Here is a 21,556-nt window from a genome sequence, read left to right as displayed (position 1 = left end):
TTTAGTTGATGGTGGATAATGAATAGCAAACATGGAGGTTGTGTGTTCGATTCCCACACGAACCATTTTTTTTTTCTTTAAGGCAGTTTAGTTGATGGTGGATAATGAATGTATTGTATTGAAATAACAACAAACAACAACGTGTCATGTCCGAGCCTAGGCCGTCATGGAAGCTCACTGGCTCCTGTGTAATTCATGTTGAGCCAACTGCAGACGAAAAGGTTACAATCTTTTCAGAGATAAGCTGGAAGAAAGTTTTAGACAATGGAAGGATTATTAATACTGAGGAATGGAAGTTAGCGAAGTCCTTGGCTTGCTTAACCGTTTTTCTTCGATCGTCGCTTCCAACCGTCTAGGCGCGTCTAGCCTAAAGAGGGCCTACATAGCAGGTCGAGATCCATGAAAAGTCGTATATAAAGATGTGGGTTTACCCACATCTTTATATTTGCACAAGTAACTAAAATTGTTTATTAAGCAGATTAATCACACTGATAAACAATTGTACTACATTCGGCTGATGCATAGAGCCACCATTGAAGATTGAAGTTATGAAAGATGCAGCACGGATGTACTGTATACTTTAGTGAACTACACTTAAGTATACAACTGTGCTGTATACTTTAGTGAATTCATCACTAAATTGATGCTACAGCAATTTCGGCACTCAGAAAATTATAAAATCAGAAAACGTTCATGACATCTTCAACATATGAAATTTTGAAAACAAAATTTTGAAAACTCAAAATGTTTTTCTTACATTTACCAGTATACTAGAGCTAGCAATGAACGGAACATCTCTAAGTTGAAAGTGATTAAAACACCTTTGATCTACAATGGGACAGAATCGATTATCATTGTGTGGTTTTGGGGCTGAGGTGAGAAAATTTGAGGAAATAGTACCTCTAGGTGGCCGGAAATCACACTTTTATATAGTAGAATTCATCAACATCACATCACCATTATATAGTCAAAATGAAACGCCAACAAATTTCTCACGATCTTTTATCAGGGATCTACTTAATATCTAGGAAAACTTAGGCCTAACTATCTTACTAAGCTTTAATTATGCTATAATAATTATGATCAACAAATCACAACTTTTTTTCGCATTTAGCACAAGTTTCTTCAATTGTTATTGCTATTAATATTATTATCAATTATTACTATCATCATCATTATGATGATGATGATCATCATCATCATTGTTATTATTATTTTTACTATTAGTATTAATATTATTAAACAAAACTTGCAAAAGTATAAAAACGAAACTGAGCCATACAGTATCGCATTTCTATATCATAAAAGACCTGGCCTGAGATTTATGGATTTGAGATTTTTTTAAAATCACACTTAGGCCTATGTGTTTTATTAGGCCTATGTATAACGTGTACTGATGCATATTTACATGTTTTAGTAGTATTCATTTTGAGTGATCCCAGAAAAGAATTTGTATTGGCTCAAGAATGAGCTTTAAAATTTTAACACTGTGTACAAAGGGGGGGGGGGCGCGGCTCCCACGCCCCCCCCTGGGTACGTCCTTGGCGTTTCCTAGAGGTTGACAGGGATTCTGCTGCGAACAAATGACTGTTCTAAACGACTACTAACAGTTATCACTTAAACCAAACTAATTCCTCCATGCTTAAACCAAAACGGTATAATACAATAAGGTTTCTACTGACGGATTAAGGGGCAGTAAGGTACGACATCCTAGCTAGTACACTTCCAAGAAAATGTTTTAACGGTGTGTGAACATTCCCCATTTTATTTAGCTTAAGTATATAAAACTAATATACGAGATAATTGTTGACATTGTTCAATGGTGAATCCGACATATAAAAAACATCAATTCAAAAAAATATCGAATGTGCTGTGAAGTAGAATTGCTATTACTGCCAGTCCAGCCAATTGATGCCTCTTCAAAGATTCCCTCTGAGAACATCTAAAAAAAAAATTAAATAAATAAAAAAAAATAGAAAGATTTATTTTCAAAATAGTTAAAAATCGGGGGGACCTCCATCGGTGGGTACACATCTTAGGTGACATGGTCAATCAATTTCTATGCGCCAAGGGCCACGCTAATCTTAAACCAGGCCCCTCATATAGTAACGCCTGAATAGATGGGGGAAGGGGAGGGGCAGCTCTAGATGATCGGAAATAGCACTCCCATACTTAAATTTGAATATAATTTTCTTATTTTTAAAACTTTTTTTTGGATAAAACAAGCAGTGCAATATCTTCTGATCCAAAATCAGCAACGAATTAGGCCTATTCCTACATTTATAGAAATAATAATTATTATCATTTCAAATAGCTATGAAACTTTTTTTTTTTTTTGCCAAATATAATGAGTATTATAAAGATGAATGAAATAGGCCTATTTTGAAAATTTTTCAAATTCAAGATCGCCTTTGGGACGGACGTGATAGCGTTCTGTCTCCAGAGGTTAGATTTGAGGTAAAAGCTTGAATATTGATAATTAGTCACATTTGAGTTGAATGGCGGACTGTAATGATTATCATGGAAACATATCAGAAAGCGGGAAAAAGCATACTGTACCTTGATTTTAGTGGTCGGCATGCACTAATTGAAAATTATGATATCTGATGCGCACAAGTGGGTTATCGCACAACTTTGTATCCCGGTGGTGGCGCTGTCGAGCGTGCGCTTTCGTGTGTTTTGTGCATGTGTCTGCTTGATATTGTATCTTTCTAAAAAAAGTTTTTTTGTGTAAATTTCTCAAGAAATAAGCTTGATACAACTAATTTTATAATGAGGTTTGAACGTTTATGCATTCATATGTACATCGTATAATTCACGTAAAACTCATGTGGGTGACCTTTTTTCAGAAATGATACAGTGAAGTTCACTCTCAATCTGCAACCCAGACTGGGTCGCAATTCGCCGGCTGTCCACTAGGGTACTAGGCCTAGGCCTAGAGTAGACAAGGGCCGATTGTTACTAGCTAGGGCCTAACTAGGCTAGGCCTAGGCCCACTTACTGTTTTGTACTAATGTCGAGTAACCAGGCTAGGTGGGGCGTAGGCTTACAATATGTCTGTTTGTCTATATTTTAGTAGATAAATTATGTTATTGTTAGTTTCCTGGCGTCGTACATAGGCATAGCCTAGGGCCTAGGCCTAGCTGGCCTTTTTCTGAAATAATTCCTCTGCACAGAATCAAAACTTACTGCTGTCTGTGTACTAGAGGGCCATAGGCCTAGGGCCTAACTACTGTAGGGCAATGTGGTTTTACTGAAAGTTGAGAAAGGCTGAGGTCTACTTTTTTTTGGCAAAATTTTTACAGAAATTAGCCCCTTTGAAGTCATCAGACAGATTTCTTGTAACCCTATTTTACACAGCCTGGCAGTATATTTTACATATAAATCCAAGTAGAGTAAGCATAAGCCCACACTGTATTTATATGCGAATCGTATATCTCAAAATCCTACTAAAATTTGCAAGGAAAATCGCTTGGAAAATAAGTGCGCATAAACAAAAAACATTCAATATTAATAGTGAATGGAATTGAACCCAATAGCAAAGGATTTTGACAGTTCAGCGTGCACATAGTGGCTTCCACCAGATTAAGAAACTGAGCTATCTTTGTTTATCTTTGCAGGGAAGCACATACAGCAAGGCGTGGTCGTCAAGGAGGCCGTGGTCGTCCGTACAACAGAGGTTCACAACAGTAAGGAGACTAAATTACTGATACCTTTAAATTACAAAATATACATTAAAAACCATCCATGTATCATTGGGTGCACTAATGATGAGATATGCTATAAAACATAGCTAATTGTATTTGAACAAAAAGCTTTTCATGCAGATAAGATTATCAATGTGTGTTTGGTTAAATCTTTCCAATGTATTGTTTGTATAAATGCTCTTTACCGTATATTTATGTAAAAGTTACTTTTATTTTTTTCTTAGGTGGCGTGGATTTGTTCCCCATATACCCTTTGACCTTATACACTGTGAAAATGCTTTTCAGAGGGTGAAGCCAGCACCAGATGAAACCTCACTAACAGAGGTAATTTTTCTTTCTCCCCCCCCCCCCCCCCCCCCCCCCCCCCCCCCAAAAAAAAAAAAAATACAAAAATAAAAAAATCATTTTCAAGTTTGGTTAGCTCCCCGGCATATTACTATTATTAATACCATACTTCATTTCTACTACTTAAAATTACTACTACTAATAGTATTGCTGCTATTGTCATTGCTGTTAATATGATTTATTATTTCATTTATACTGTAGTATTATTATTTCTGAGATTCATTTTACTTTCTGATAATCTGCCTCAATTGTCTATCTTGATGTTACTTTAACTTGTCAAACATTTACTATCTCCATGTTGCTGCTTATTGCTAGGCTCTACTTAAGAAGAACCAAGAGCTAACCCCATCAGCAGCAGAGCAGGCAGCCTGTCTCAGCCTGGTCACCAAGGTCAACACAGTTCTGGATAATTTAACAATGGCACCACCACCTAACTTTGAAGTTGTAAGAGTACAGTTTGACTATTATGTTAATATTGACGACTTCTTTTTTTTTGTAGTTGAGACCCATTACTATTTTTCAAAAATATTTTACAGCAATTTGGTGAATACTGTTTGATCACAGAAAGTATATACTGTGTTGAAGATAGGAATTGCAGTGGTTAAAACACTCACAGACAGGAATGATTAGACAGCATGTTAACAACTCTCTTGATTACTGTAACTTAAAAGTATCAGCTCAGGTTTTTTTTGCATGATTTCCATTTTCTTCAATACATGTCAGATATGACAATGTTTAATATAAATAATATATATTATAAGTCAATCGTGACGTCATCACTGTAACTCCCAATGTTATTTGCCTATTCCCCAGCGTCCAATAATTTTTGTATTATTGGACGCTCGGCTTGATTTTTTTAAGGTCACCACCGCAATTTTTTTTCGTCACCACCGCGAATACATCGCACACTGCGATAAAAATTGAATTGTAATTGAAAATTACTTTCGTAAAACAAGCCTAATTAGAACCCGAAGAAAGTTACTTCAAATTCAATATTAAGTATGAACAATTAAGGAATTCATTGAATCAATGGACCCTCATAAACACAACAAACTGAACGTTTAATAGAAATATTCTAGACCTTTTTAAAGACTCAAGGAACAAATTTAGATGTACAGTGTAGGCCTACGACCATACAGGCCGCCCGGACCTCCTCCTGCTATTACTAGGCATAGGCCGTAGCCTGGCCTAGTTATGAAATCATCGCATGATTTTACCTGTCTGCATGCTCCGACCAAAAAGGACGTCAGTGACTGTATTCCCTCTTGAATGCTGAAATGTTTATTTGTTTGACGAAAGTCTATCAATATAGCATTACAAACAAGTTCCCTCTAACACAATAGTTATTCATCGTATCCGTACTGCTGATGTTGTTATGAGTTAAATGCGTACTGCAGGAGCAAAAATCAGCATGCGCACAGCTAAATGTAAATACGCACACGTATACTGATCATATCACTATAGCAACTGATGGCTGCTACAACAGTTGGTTATAAAAAACTAAAATTAAAAGACGGCGATTGACTTATAAAGCAATTAGTAGAGCATGCATCGTACACTAAACGGAAAATTATTATACTTAGGTTAGATTTAATGCTATAAACTAATTCTGATTACTGGCTTTGGAAGTGAAATTATCTTTTTTTCATGTAGTTTTTAGTATTAGTTGAAGTATTCCTTTAAATATTTTGTAAATTTTATTTGACTTTCTCTACAGTACCGCAAAAAATGATGCAAGCATCATTAGCAGCTATAAGGCATGCAAGATGGTCCGAGGAAAATGCAAGCCATTCCAGGTAAGATAATAACAATAATGGTAGTGGTAAAAGACATCAATAGGTAGAATGGCCTTAAAAAAGGAGGAAATTATCAGGATTGGGTGAACATAAGTTTAAAAATGTATTTATAGATGAGGCATGCCATTCCAAAAACAGAGTACTTTGTCAACCTGAGTGATTTGCAGGAATGTGGCAGTTTAATTGTATACTTTAGTACAGAGAATCAGGAATACTTTCACTCATTACTTTTTTTTCTATATTAAGATGATTCCATTATTAAATGACCTATCATTTTAAAGCTTAAAATGTGGAAAATATGAATATATTAAAAAGGTTTTTTTTTGCATTTTGGCCATTGATGTTGTGTTTAAGATGGCATGCCCTATATATCCTGTAGTGTATCTTGTATTTCTCTGCTCTGTGATGTGAATTCCTTGCCCCAACGTTTGTTTAGCAATGTAAAATAAATTCTTTACATCCTACCTACCAAAGGTTTACACTATGAATAAAGTGTTATGTTTGGTAATGTCTTTGTGCTTGAACTCATACTTATCGTGACACATACCAGGGGTTTGCCCATATACAGTATATGTATGATACAGTATGTCTTATAATGATGAGGAAAACTGAGTATGAAGATTTTTTCATCTTTTCTTAGCATCAAAGTGCTAATACGGATTTTGAAGTACTTAAGGACCAGGTTTGTAGGTTTGGAGCCACTCAACCCCTGGATAATTGATCTTCTTGTGAGTAATGTTTTATTTTCTTGTACAGTAGAAATTAATTTTATAGGAATAAAAAAAAAAATGCATTTAATATTCTTTTTACTTATACTCACAAAAACACTATCAATGAATTATAATTATGATATGTTAATTACTGTATTCAGTAAGTATAAATAAGACATGCTATAGTAACAAATGTAGTCATGGTGACACATTGGTCTATGTTCTTCTTGGAGTCTGTCTATATAATATCTAATCTGAAATTAAAAAGAAAGTGTTTGATGAATGGGCAAGAAAGCTACAATAAAGAAGATGTTTACAAACAGTAGCATCTTCTATTTCTACACATACCATATGTAAAGGTTCTTAATATTACTGTTTCTTCATCAGAAGAAAACATGTTAACTTAAGTTTGGTGTGGTTTGATTTTTCACAGGCACACGGTGCTATTATGCAAAATCCCACTCGTCAACCATTGGCAATAAATGTTGCTTTTCGAAGGTGTTTGGCTTTACTCTCAGCTGGGCTTTTCTTGCCTAGATCAGTTGGCATTGTAGATCCCTGCGAAGGAGGACATGTCAGAGTTCACACATCATTAACCCTTGAACAACAGGTAACCTTGTTTAATTGATGTTATGCATTATACCAGAGAGTGTCAAACTGCAAGAGGTCAGACTCTTGGGTTTTCGTTGGAACGCAATCCTATCTCAAAAAGTAGTACCACAAACTAAAGAGGGCGTCTTTCAAAAGAATGTAATAGGCGTTCGTATCGAAAATGTGCTGTGTCTTTGAATTCTTATAGGATGCCCCCTATCTCCTGGTAGTACTTTTTGTAATGCTTTATTGCGTGCATACAAAATCAGGGAAGTCGGACCTCTTGCACTTCTGTACTCCTTGAGTTTACGATAAGACATTTTGATAAATTTTATTATTCAATCAAGCTTTGACTTTGTTATTATATATAACCAATTTTTTTTCAATTTTTGTAAAACTCTTTGATTATTCTCTTACACAATTCTCAGGACCAAGTAGCCTACACTGCACAAACTCTTCTCAGGGTACTCAGTCATGGTGGCTACAAGAAAATCCTTGGATTTGAGGGTGATTCATGTAAGTTTATTTGCACTCTGTTAATAATAATAATGTTACACATGTATAGAGCATAATGCAAGAAAGAGCTGCTATGTACTTCACATCATAAAAAATATAAAAAAAAAAAAAATAGAAAACTATTTAAAACAAAAAAAAAATGAAATAAAGGCTCAACAAAATGAAAATGCAAAATCTCTGAGGGGTCACCATCCGCCACCACTCTAGCGCAATCCCGGTCCCTACCAAGGTGGCTTGACCAATGGAGTGGGATACACATTTAAGGTTTTTGAAAATGGATAGTGTTGCTGATAGCTTGAGATACTCGGGAAGACTGTTCCACAGGTGTGATGATGCAAAAGCAAAGGATCGATCACCATGAAAAGTTGTGTTTGTATTATGCACAACGATCCTTGACTGTGAGGATGATCTTAATCTACAAGTACAACATTGGATTGTAATTAATTGTTTATACTTGGAACCTCAGTATGAATTGATTTGTAAGTTATTAGTAGGACTTTATAAATGAGTCATTTGATGATGGACAGCCAATGTAGGTCATGGAGGATAGGTGTGACATGTGTGTATGGTTTTGCTCTTGTTACTAAACAAGCTGTGTTTTGAATCCTTTGAATCTTGCAGAGTTTTTCATATCAAATCGTAGCTGCACTTAACATAGTATATAACACAGAGAAAAACTTTCATTAAAACACGCAAGAATAATTTCAAGTAACTATTATTTTTTAAACGAGAATTAACAGATAGAACAAGTGTGACAGGCAAAACCTGTCAGAATATTGGTATTTTAAAATTCCATTAGGTTATCTAAATACAGTACCTCAATTACATTGCAAAGCAGTAGGGGCAACCTTGTATATCGCGATGAATGCTACGGGGCCCAAATATATACATTTCTGTTGTCAAATGTTAATTCACATAAACCTTGGTATTTATTTTACCGAAACATTTGATTTGATTAAAAACGTGTGTATGTGACTGAAAAACAAGGACTGTCATTCCAAACATAGAAAATATAATTACATTATAAAGTTCTTTTAGTGAAACCCATGTCAATTTTATTGTCCTTTCATCCATATTTGATAAACAAATTTAATAGTCATGTAACCACAAATGGAAATTGAAGGTAGTGCTTAGGGTAATACAATGGTTGGTGATATTTGTTTGATTTAAAAATGTTTAAATTTTGTAATGATCAAAACTTCTGTTACCGTAACATGGCATTTCTTTATCTGCTAACTTATTTTTAATCATCTTTCTGCCACATTTTGTATTCATACATTTATCTACCTATTCTTTTGCTGAAGACACATTCCACTAGGTTGGTCACATGACCTATAAATGGTATAAATTGGAATCGGACAGTGTCAATGACGCTGCAGAGCTTCTTTGGAGTGTTTCCGCTGTAAGGCACATAGGAATGCTATTAAACTACATGAAATTGATTGATTGAAATTTGCCATGATTGTTTGCTATGCTCCAAAAGATACTGGCCCCAAATATTGCAATTTGTCCGAGAAATGTTTGGCTTATAGGTACAGTATGTATCACTGCCTTGATCCACAAACTGTGAGACATGCTACGATTTCTAGACCAGCTCAAGGTGTACAAAAAAATCACGTAATTACCACCAAAGCCCAAAATACACAAAGAATGCTAGAATAAGTATATAAACACTAATTTGAGAAATTGCATCGTCTTTAATTTCTTATGTCAATAGTAGGTGGTTGTTTTTCAACCATAATTACCTTTTCCTATATTTTCACACTGATCGCACTGTTAGTTACATTCAATATACATCATGTGACCACTACTAATTCCTGGTCACAGAATTTATCTATTATATCCCATTTATGTGTGCAGTTAATGGTCCATTCACATAGATAGTATACTTTTTTGCACTCTTTGGATATCTGTAAAATGTGTACAATTCTAAAAGAAATGAATTCTCTATTTAGGGCATGAATACATGTAAAATTGAATTGAGGAGATCAGGATTGTAAATCAAAGTGCTTTGGTATTTTAAAAAGATGGATTTTGATCCCAGAGAGGATCTGTTATTAACTACATTACTCTATTGTACTTTCAGAAGTGTGATTCTAAAAGCATTACAGGTACTAAAGTATTTTAAAACTTCACTTGGGAATCAGAATCTGTAATTACCCTCTTTTAAATGAATGCTTACATTCACTGTTGACAACTCAACTATATTGCAACATTAGCTATTTGAATATAAACCAAGATTTGGTTGTTGTCATGGCTATCCCTTGAGAGTTGGAGGATGATGGTCTCTATGATCTATCATATATGTTGGTGGAATCTCAGAATGCTAATGACTGGCTTTGAAAAGTTTTTGGCATTCAGGGTAGGTTTTCTAAATGGCAGAATGGGCTTTGTTTGTAGCTGCTGTTATTTTCATAGTTTTTTTTCTGTAATTGATAATTTATTGGTATACAGTGGTTATCATCATCAGCACCACTTTGTTTTGTCGTGCAGGCTGTTTCCACATGTTTTTAAGCAAATACGACAGACCCCTAAAGTTTGAAAAAAAAACCCAATTAGACTATAAAAGATCTGGCATAAAGAGCATTTTGCAATTGTACTAGCATGTATTAACATTGTACAGTAGCGACACCCATGGCCAGCAAACTTTAGCGAGACAGTAATATACAGTTTTATTAGTAAAACATGCAAAGTAAGATAATCTAATCTTCGTTTATCATGAAATTTTTTCGGAGATTTTTGCTTGTTCAACAGAGTGAAGGAGACAGTGCCATTCTTCATGAGACTCATGTGAGACACAGTAGGCCTGTGTTAAAATCTAGGTATTAATATTGCTTGCAATTTCACCTACAGTAGACCATACAGCGTCAATCCTGGCTGAACATTTAACAATTGTGTTTGCTGCCCTCTATGTAAAATTTATTCTTGATCTGATTACACCTGCTACTCTCTTGAAAACTCCCAAAATAAGCTATATTCCTTCCTTGATTATATAAATGAAATAAAGCATTTACATCAATCTCATTTTATTCAACAATAAGATTTTATTTTTATTTTTTCCTCTACCGTGTTTATTAATAAATGTTTTTAATACCTAGCCATAAGGGTCAGAACTACATATTCCTTACTTAATTAAATAAATAAAATAAAGCATTCGCATCAATTTCATTTTGTTATTAAAAATAAGATTTTATTTTATTTTTTCCCCTACTGTGTTTATTAATAAATGTTTGTAATACCTAGCCGCAGGGGCAAGAGTTTTTGTCATGAAATACCAATTTTAATATTTGAATTTTAAAGTTTTGTAATGTTAAATATGTTCTTATAATTTTTAAGTTTTGTAATGTTAAATATGTTCTTATAATTCTTTTGGATGCATGTTATCTCTAGGCAAATATTTAACATTTAGTCTATTTTGTATTGTTTAGTGAGAGCTCCTTGGCTTGCCTCAGATCTGGAAGGATAACATTCGTAAAATATACTATAGAAATTAATCATCATTACACAAACTACGCTATTACAGTATTATTTAACAGCTAGTATGCGCATTACTATTATTAGTAGTAACGATTGACATGAACTCAAGTTACCTACAGAGCATGCAAGAATTTTAAATATTTTATACCGGAGTATAAATATATGAGCTTATAAAATATAAATTGTTCTCATAATGAAATACCAGGTCACTATAAATTAAGAAGGCATTTGATCAAGAATAATACAGTATATTGATCAATACTATCCCTTCACAGTGGTAACATCTGGGTTGGGGCTGAGATAAGAAAAGTTTGATTATGGCACCTCTAGATGGCCGGTTTTTTTTTTCTCTTTTATTTTGGGGGAGGGGGGTTTTGGTGCCGGTTCGCTCGACCCCCCTCCCTTGAATCCACCACTGATTGTGTTTCTCATCTTGATAGGCACATCGCATACACAACTGTACAAAAACTGATGTGGCCCTAATCATTGGGGAAAAACCTTGTGAGAAATAAATCAACGTTAATCTAAAGAACTGCAATGATTTATTTCATGTTAGCAGTCCGACAAAACATTACGACCAATTATCAATGTTGGCCCAACAACCTGTACCCAAACATCCTGGCAGTTTATCATCCTGTGAGAGGAAAAATGATGACATGAATGACTAGAATTATGTAGGCCATTCAGATTTATTATATTTACCAGTTTTACAGTAGTGTGTGTGTACATGTGCAATCCTCTATAAAACTGATATGACCTTAGGCTTATTTTAAAGGTAATGTTGACTCTCAAAAAAATCTTACATTGATGGGCCCCCTTTTTTTTTTTATTTCTGGATCAATCAATGATATGTTAGTTGTGTATAATAGTCATAAATTTAAAAAAAAATCATTTTTCATGACTTACAGACATATTTTGGAAATCTTCAAATCTTCTGGCAAAAGTTCAACAGCTGGTATTTAAATGTCAGTTAGTGAAAAACATTTTTTCTTGTATTAATCGTTAGTTTAAATCTAAGGTAGGCCTACCTACTTATTGAAATATATACAAAAAGTAGGATTTTTTAAAAAATTTATGTGGAAAATCTTTTAATTAGTTAAAAATACCTATTAGCTGCCATCTTTTGTTTAAATGAAATACAGTAAGCATAATTGACAAGGATAGTGGATGAGGGAAGAGGAGGCTGTGCCCCAATAATGTAGAGTATACTGTGTATACTTCATGCTTTACTATACAAATAATGAATGTTTATGAGTGCAATGAAATGAATATTTTCATGAGTTGAAAGATTGACTGTAGAATGGAGCAGTCAATCTTTCAACGAATGAAAACATTCTTTCCATTGCATAAATACAAACCATTCATTATTTGTTTTATAACACACCTAAATAGATCCTTGTCATTTGATCATCTTTCAAGCTAGTGTCACAGACTGTAATTGTAAGGCCTGTCGTCTGCTTGGGGAATATATCCTCCGCACAAAACCTAGGACCTAGGCCCCCTAAGCCTAGGCCGGAAATCCATCTCTGCATTTCGGGAAATAAGGGCCGAATTCCGCACAGATTTTGCACATTTAAAATAGTTTTTAAGGTATTAGCCACGCAATTAGAATACTTTACAGTAAACAAAATCTCCGATACATTGCACACTATTAAAGACAAGTTCAGCAAGAAGCAGGGTTATACCAACAACCTGAGAGGTTATAGGTGACATGACATCATTTCATGGATTTAACCTTCCAGAAAAAGTCAGTCCCGGGTCTTTTTAACCAATCAAAAGGTCATAATACGTTGAAGTCATTTCGTTTCCTGGGCACCATTCACTGAAAACAAACAAATTAAAAGAAAATGCACGGATGGAAATAAATTTCAACGATGAGTGACGCAATGGGATGAATAACCAATGTCACGTTATACGAAATCCACCAATCAAATGACAGGGATCTATTTAGCTATGTTATAAATTATATTATTAATGTTGATTATTAAATAATTAGTATACAGTTAAACTTGCTTAAGTCGACTTTGCCTTTAGTTGAATAATTTCTAAGTAGATCTAATTTTACATGGCAAATTGTTGTGTATTCCATTATTTAACAATCTGTAAGTCAAATTTTATCGAAGTCGAACAATATTTCAATGGCATTTTGGATTTGACTTTAAAGGCAAGTTCAACTGTATTCGGATTCCATACAATTGATTATACACTCGGTGGAGATTACAGTATTGGATCTATGCTAGATTAATATTACTGTAACTTAAGGGCACACAGGGCATGAATGCAATTGGGCCATACTGTAGGTCTGCATACAGTAATTCAGCACATTTTTGTTTTTTTCTTTTTCCAGGTTTGCTATCTAGAGACTCAAGGACTACAGTAATAGGCTTAAAAAATACCTATGTTTCAAAAGTTTATATTTTTTTTCTAGCTCAGAATTTAGGGATTCTTTTTCAGCCATCATTTTGAATCATGTTTCGTTGGGTTCTACTAATTTAATTTCTTGCTCTATGTGTGAATGCCTAGCTTATGAAAGACTTGCACAGGCGTAGAAATAGGTAACTATATGTAAACGGAAACTTGAAAAGCCAGTCAACTAGGAAAAATAGTGCATTGTTTGGGATTAGGAAATAATGTTGAAGGGAAAATGGTGGTGATGTAATAATATTAACTTTATTTGAAATGACGCTTTTAAAAGAGTGGCACACGCTCCTGCGATGCGTTAGTAAAAGTAACATACATACAATGCAAAATAAAACAAGATGCTTAAGTTAAGCATAGTTAAGAAGTTAAAAAAAGTTACAAAATTGCACAAATGTTGACTATTTACACAGTTTATCACCTAAAATGTCAGTTAGTGAGGGTATGTTGTAAAAATATTCAAAACGATAGATTAAGAAATAAAATGAGGTAACAGGATAAAAACGAAATTTCATAACATAAAACGATTTCAATGTCGTAAAATAAAAATTACAATAAAGTGTTCATGCTTAGGATTTGTTTTTTTTTCTGAAATTTCCATTTTTTTCGTGGTGGCAGGTGCGCTAACTTGCCAGAAATAAAATTTTATTTTTATTCAAAATCATCAATATTTGCAGTCGGCGGGTTTGCTAAACAAGGTATAAAAAAAGTTTAAATTAATAGAGTATATAAGATAGCTAAATAAGAATTTTGATCAACAGAACATGTATCAGTCATACACTTAATGACTAACTTAGACTATTGAGAAAATTTTGATATCAAGGAAGAACAAGCGTCCTACTAAATTTCAACTAAAAATGTGAGAGAAATATTTTAATTTACTCTCAATTATTGTGCATCAGATTCATTAGCTGATTAAGTGAGGAAGTAATTTTTTTGTAGATTTAATCAATTTTTTTTGTTTTTATAAAGATTACAGTTGAACAATTAGCTATACTGTAATATTAATCTATGATATAATTAACAAATATAATTGATTGTACATTTGATATTATTAGGTGATTAAATGAGAAAGATAATTTTTATAGAATTAATCATATTTTTTCATAAAGGTGAATGCTTGTCATAATAATCTATGGTATGTACAGTAATTAACTATGATAGGAATATATACCTATATTTTTTTATCATTGTCTTTTGTACAGTATTTAATGTATTATTTTTGTAATACCTTTTTTTGGAAGTTGTCTTTTTAAATGTTTTATGAAATACCGTGTATTTCAAAATTTCTTTGTATTTGAAGACAAACATAGTATCTTGTAAATTGTACTGTAAGTGCTTCAAGCCACTTAATGAGCTTTTCTAAACATAACTTTTTTCATGTAGTAATACTCATGGCCAGCTGACTTCAGGAAAACAATAATATAGTATGCCTACTAAAAACATAGCTGGGCAATTTAACTTCGCCTAACGATCGTTGGCCGACGCGGTTCTGTGGTCAACGCATTGCCATGATGCGTGTGCAACGGATCCTTTTTTGTGGCTATCCGTTCAAGTTGCCGCCAACAGTCAGCAAACCGTGTTGCGTCCAGTGGCGGCTCTAGGATATATTTTCTGGGGGTGGGGGCTAAGTTGTCCGACAAGGGGGACTTGAGCTCGTAGGCTCGAGCTGGAGGAAGGGGTTGAGAGGAGGTTCCCCCTCCTAAATGAGATTTTTTAAAGAATATCAACCTCTGGATGGCCGAAAATGGCACTCTCTGTGACAGACATGTGTTGGCTTGGTGTGGGCCTATTTTTATATGTTTTATGGTTTGATTGCCTGACGAGCTCTGTCTGGCAGGGGGCTTGACCTGTCCGGTGGGGGGACTTAATCCCCCTGCCCCTCCACACTATCAAATTCTACAAAAAAATATGTGATATGCCCATATTTGGGTGTAATATTTTAATGTGGTTTTCTTTGAACTTTTGGGAGCTTTGTAATTTCTATGTTTTTAGTGGAGACAATAAATTTTATCTTGTATCTTGTAATATAACATCATCATGCCCAAATATGGGCACATCACTCAAATTTTTTGCATAAAATTTGATAGTGTGAAAAAAGATTTACATTCTGAATTTGTGGCAGATTGGTGGGAGGGTTCTCATGACAGCATACGCATTTTGCTTGCGATAGGCATGCAAACATTTATTGTTCTTTCTTCTCTCTCCGACGTTTAAAATATAAATATCTTCTTCATGTAGGTCTACAGTTAATACTTTGTCTACCTTAGCCATTCGATATTACTGTTATACAAATACAAAGATAGTATTATAATACCAAGAACTCGTCTAGCAATCACCCTAAACCTGTGCCATACACTGGCCTATTACAAAACCTTGATGGAGCGACCTGCTAAATCATCACAAATCTATTTGAGAGTGTCTACTTAAGGAGCGTGTGCACAAGATTCGTAATTTCAATGATGAGATACTCAGTGTATTACTGAGTTTGCTAAACCAGTTCTCAAATTATATAAAATTTGTAAACTTATGCTTTAATGAATGAATATCATTATGCATTATGCCTTTTGATGTAAGTAAATTGTTCAAGAAGCAATTTTAAGTAGTGACCAATGTGGGCCTGCAATTAATGCATTAGTTAGGATGCGGGACTACCAACATTGCCATTAAATATATTGATTTTATTTAAAAATTGTGAGTTTTTGTTTTAATTTCTTTTAAGCCTTTATAACAGTAAATGACAAGGCATTTATTTAAAAATGAAAAATCCATTTTCATTTTATATTAATGCCTTTTTATTCATATACTGTAAATTTATATTAACTATTTTAAGTAGAAACAGTTTTATTTTCATTCTTTCAGTAAAATTTAATTATGAACCTAAAAAAAGGTATTTTTAAATGTGTGAAAAGTAGTTATTTCATTTTTTTAAATATTGTCAATTGCTGTGTGACAGAAAATCTTTAGGCAGTACTGTATTTGAATTTTTTGGAGAAAAGGACAGTTAAAATAATCTGCCTGTTGTGAAATCTGGAAAAAAAAGCAAAAAAAAAGTGTTAAATTTTAGACAGCTCATATATTAAAACATAAACTTTCAATGAAATACGTATAAGAACTATTTTGTCACAAAACATAAAATAATTACACACACAACAAATAAATAAATAAAATTGAAAAAGCAAGGAACAAGCACATTTGACAAGAACACCGTAAACGTAAACAAAACCATTGTTGAGTTTAAGAAATTGAAACATAAATTGTTTTACCGATTTACAATAATACTTGAATCCACACAAAACCTTTGCAGAGAATATAGCAATGGAATACATCTTTGCTATCTTCTTTTCTTATCGTGTCTGTACACGGGTTCATACTCTGTTGAACAATGTTGGCTTATTTCTCTGTTGATCTATGTTGGCTTATTTCTAAAACTCAACGATATGATTTTCATGTACTGTATAGTGGTGAAAGGATTGGTAGGAACAGGGCTGCGACGTGAACACCCCTTTCTTTCCCCCTCTTTTATTGGGGGCCCCCACTTTTCTTGGCCTCAAAATTGATATCAAAAATATTTTCTTATTCTAATTTTCAATTGAAAGCAAATAACTTTTACAAAGTGAGCAAGTTACATTTTTCTATACTTTTTAAATTTTATTCCAGAAATTTTTTTATGAAAGGTATTATTTTTTGTACTGACCACTGAAATCATATTAAGACATGGTTGGTAACATAACTAAATTCACAGTTTTGAAATTACTGTTGTCTTTCTGACAACATGATTTATGATTGGTTGTAGCATAACACAACCAATCATAAACAAAACCTTGCTGTTTGATTAATTAAGCATTTTGAATATCAATAGATACTTACTGTGTATTACATTACAATCAAACAAAATACAGTTTGAACACCTTCTTTATACTTACATATTCATTTATATCAATCTTTGCGAGAATGTATGTCTCGATTCTAAGGAACTATGAACTTAGGATAAAATATTACAAACAAATCTCTAGTTTTTTTCAATTAAATCTAGTAGTGTTTGTTTCAGAACTGGGTTAGACACTATAGTGATTAATTCATGTTCATGTTTTATCTGCAATTCTATCACAGCTACTGTACTGTATTATCTCATCAATAATTCATTAGTACTAAATGACTACCTATACTGTATATCATTGAAATCGCCAAATGACACATATCTAGTGCAATATTAACATGGAGCATGAGGGTTGAGATTATTTACAATTATTTTTTTTTTAACCATCCTTTCTGAGAATCTGTTTGAAATATACAGCTTGGCGTGTCTACCACTGAGTCTATCATACAGTAAATTAATGAATCTATCATGTAATTTTTTTAAAGAATATATTTTACTAAATTTGGGAAAAAAACAAGTTTGCGATACCATAACATGTTTCATATCAATGTCAGCTCTTCTGAATATTCTGCTAGTTTCTTTCTATAAATTGTTAAATTTCTATTATTATTTAGAAATGCAACAAACTTACTTTTCTTTATGTTTCAAATACAATCAATAATAGACCAAATTGTTCCCTCTAGTTATTTGTGATCCCAAATGCCTACAAAAGTCACTGAGTTAATAGCTAAATTTCAAACAAAAATGTACTGCTGTTTGATACCATTAATCACTAATAATTTGGTCTTATCTTTCTTAATCACCATACTGTACCATAAGTCAGATAATGATCAATCACAATTTTGAATTTGAACCTATCAATACATGAACTTCTTGCAGAAGCAATCGCAACTGTGTCATCGATCATCATGAGTATATGTAGATAGCTGAGAAATGAATCAGCTGTTGATAATACTTTTACCACTAGGATTAAGTGATCAAAAAAATAAAGAGACCAGAAATTATGGTCTTACTGCTAAACTTAATGTGTGATACTGTATTATTTTTGCATTACCATGGAACGTTGATTTACTGTTATATTCTACATAGTGTTTTCATTTTATATCCGTATCCTCATTCTTGAAGTATATTTAAATATAGGCCTATGTTTGTGGGCAGAGGGAATTTGCCTAAATCCCTTGTTATCCAACGCCATGACAAGCTCATCAGACCAAAAATTAATATGCCTGCCTAAAGCGTTACTTTCATTGCCATTTCCTAATATTTTGGTCTAGAAGCACAATTTTGGGCCATACTGAAGCCATAAAAACTCTCCCAGTGAACCCTACCAGATTTTTAATTCCGGAATTCTGATTTAGGTTCTAGTTGACCCTTGGTTCTGACCACGCTGTCGAACATGTCAGACCCCTCGTTAACAAATTCATGGAGCCACCACTGACTACTATATCTTTAAAATATCTTGTAGCATGAATAGCATATTTACAGTATTTTCGAAATTATAAGATTCATGTATTAAATGTAGATGATCAATTACAATTGTTTCAGCAATCGCTACAGAGATGTCTGTTTGGGAAGGTGTAGTTGTGACCCCCAGTGAGAAGGCATATGAGCCACCCCCGCCACAGGAGGAAAAACCAGAGGGAGGGGATGTCACTGAAGGTGAAGCGGACGAAATGGAAACACAAGATGTAGTGTCATAGTGAACGTACTCAACGCTTCTCAAATGTTCTTTTTTAATGTATTTGTGTAGCTGTAAGTCTGCCCTTGGTAATATTTTTACTTTAATGCTAAGAAAGATAAATTGTATGTGGAGGAATTGGTAAGCCACAAACACCCAATGATGGAAGTATAGTTGTTCTCATGTAATAGTTAAGAACCACGAGTGGATTTAAGGGGGTAAAAAATAATGGGTTGAGGTTCCATAGCATTAAAATGTCTTGCCTCCATCCCAACCATTGTGGGCTTGAGGTGGTCTTAACCTTCGGTCTGTAAAAATCTCTCCTTGAGACACTTTATTTTGAATTACTACCCCTGTAGATCCACCACTGGAGTGGCTAAATAAAAGCAGTAATGGTATTTGAAAAAAAAAAATACAAGTGTTTATGAGAAATAATGTCATGAAACTTGACCGACATTCAATCTCATTTTAAGCGTAGCGTAAGCGTGACTTAATTCAGTCTCTTCCGTGTATGAAATGTCAATTGCTTTCTCCTGTAACTGAGCTCGAGCTGGACTGTGTACTGCACAATCTGTCCATCACATTAAATGCTCTTAAATGGTATCAGGTCATTTCACCCCTTTACCATTCACTCTGGTATGTGTTTTCGTCATGGGATAATTCACCCTGTGATACTGTATATCAATGTATCTTTATTTTTTAAAAAACATCAAACACTACAACAGTAAAAAACAGAACTGTGAACAAAATGTTTACAGTACAAAAGGTCTAGGCATGTTAAAAAGTAATTATTAAAAATATTATTCCATGTAGTATAGCAGTAGAAGACACACGATTCAATATTTTTTCTATTCATTAGTAGGAAATTAAACCAGACAGCTAATCAAATCAAATTAAATTGAAGATGCATTGGATGTGCTTACCTAAAGTTTCTATGTTTGTTTTTCTACCTGAATTTATAGAATTAAGACCAATTGAACCAGTTGTTTTTGTTAAAATACTGTATAGTGTTCTGTATGCAGCATGTGAGCCCCATTACTGTCTTTGTCTTATATTTTTACAGACGTTTTGAAATTGCGCTATTGCTGTGGTTTTTTTTTATTTTATTATTAACAGTGTTTTAAATTGCATTTTGCTGACACTATTATGAATGACCAACCTGTTTGCTGTAATCTGAATATGCAGTAAAGTGAATTTTTGTAAAAAAATACAAAGAAAATAAATACTGTTTTAAGTGAACTCTGGTATAAGCACACCCAATATCAAGCAAATGCTTCATTTGACCATTTTGGATTCCACCCTCCCCTTTCTCACAAAAACGGTTCCACCCTCTCCCTCCCCACAAAAAAAATCATTATGTATCTTGTTTTTTTACAGTTTTAATTCTTATTTACTATAAAAAATAATGTTTTTACCATTATGACATTGTTAAATAGGTATTCCTAATTATTTTATTTGTATTTTAATTAAACTTGTTTAAATATTAAAGCTAGGCCTAGAATTTGGTAATTAGTTGTGTAGAATCTCAATTCTTATCAAATGATCATCGGTGTGTACAAGAACGTACATTTTAATTTGTTCCAAGTGGTTAAGAAGCTATTGTAAAAACAAGCTTGTGTTTTAATGAATTAGTAAAGGAAAGAAAATGTGTGTCTGTATATTTTTAGTGTTTACAATAGTTTGTTGAAACATCACAAATTACATGTTTTGTGATTTTGGTATTAAAGTCATCATTTAAATAAAGCACTTAATAAAGATCTGTCTCTTGTGATTGTTTTGTGAAACTTGGCTCTTTTCCAAGCAATGAACGTGTTTTATACATACATGAGTTTGTGTATTGAATCCATTATTTATCATATGTTATAGATTGTGGTGTCATTAGATCCATTCTGTGGCCAATTTCCCTTCCATTTCAAGCTGGCTAATGCCCCTTATTTTCCATTATCATGTCACAAACATTGTGCAAAATCAAACTAATTTGCCCCTGTGCATTAATATGTCAGGTTTTGATCTATGGCGTTAACATGCACATCTTTTTCTACCTAACTGTTCACGTATAAATTCAATAAGCCTGGTGAAAGTTTGATCTTTCTTGAATCATCTGTTTTGTGTACATTTAAATGAATAACCTAATATTTTTTTGTGAATAATATGTAAAGAAAAGAGCTTTTATGACTGCATTTGTATGAAGTGGTGTAAACAGCAGAAAGACTACCGTGACACTGAGAATTTAGAGGCCATTCCAATGCGATGCGATCACTGTGTATGCAATGGTTTTTTTTTTTTAGTATGGCCTAATTTGTGCATTCAGAAAACAGTATTACTAGGGATTGGCAATAAAAAATTTAGATAGGCAAATTATTGCTTTTGGTCCGACGATCTCGTTGTGGTGTCGGACGATGTGAGGATGGTGATACGATGCTTAATCCTTCTCATTT

At 33.5% G+C, this 21,556-nt stretch overlaps 1 protein-coding gene across 1 annotated transcript; it reads left to right on the top strand.

Moving 5' to 3' along the window:
* The first annotated feature begins 2,628 nt into the window (after positions 1-2,628).
* Positions 2,629-20,873, top strand: LOC117108047 (interleukin enhancer-binding factor 2 homolog). The gene is made up of 9 exons (XM_033249895.1): positions 2,629-2,777; positions 3,621-3,689; positions 3,932-4,031; positions 4,368-4,587; positions 5,770-5,848; positions 6,489-6,576; positions 6,992-7,168; positions 7,578-7,665; positions 18,986-20,873. Exons 1-9 carry the CDS (start codon positions 2,773-2,775, stop codon positions 19,138-19,140), a joined length of 981 nt encoding a protein of 326 aa, XP_033105786.1. The 5' UTR covers positions 2,629-2,772; the 3' UTR covers positions 19,141-20,873.
* Positions 20,874-21,556: the final 683 nt, after the last annotated feature.

This window comes from Anneissia japonica, unplaced genomic scaffold (genome assembly GCF_011630105.1).
Source record: "Anneissia japonica isolate Jap-2015-1 unplaced genomic scaffold, ASM1163010v1 scaffold287960_len3192837_cov198, whole genome shotgun sequence".
NCBI classification, from domain to species: domain Eukaryota; kingdom Metazoa; phylum Echinodermata; class Crinoidea; order Comatulida; family Comatulidae; genus Anneissia; species Anneissia japonica.
This window is presented reverse-complemented; position numbering and strand designations above follow the sequence as displayed.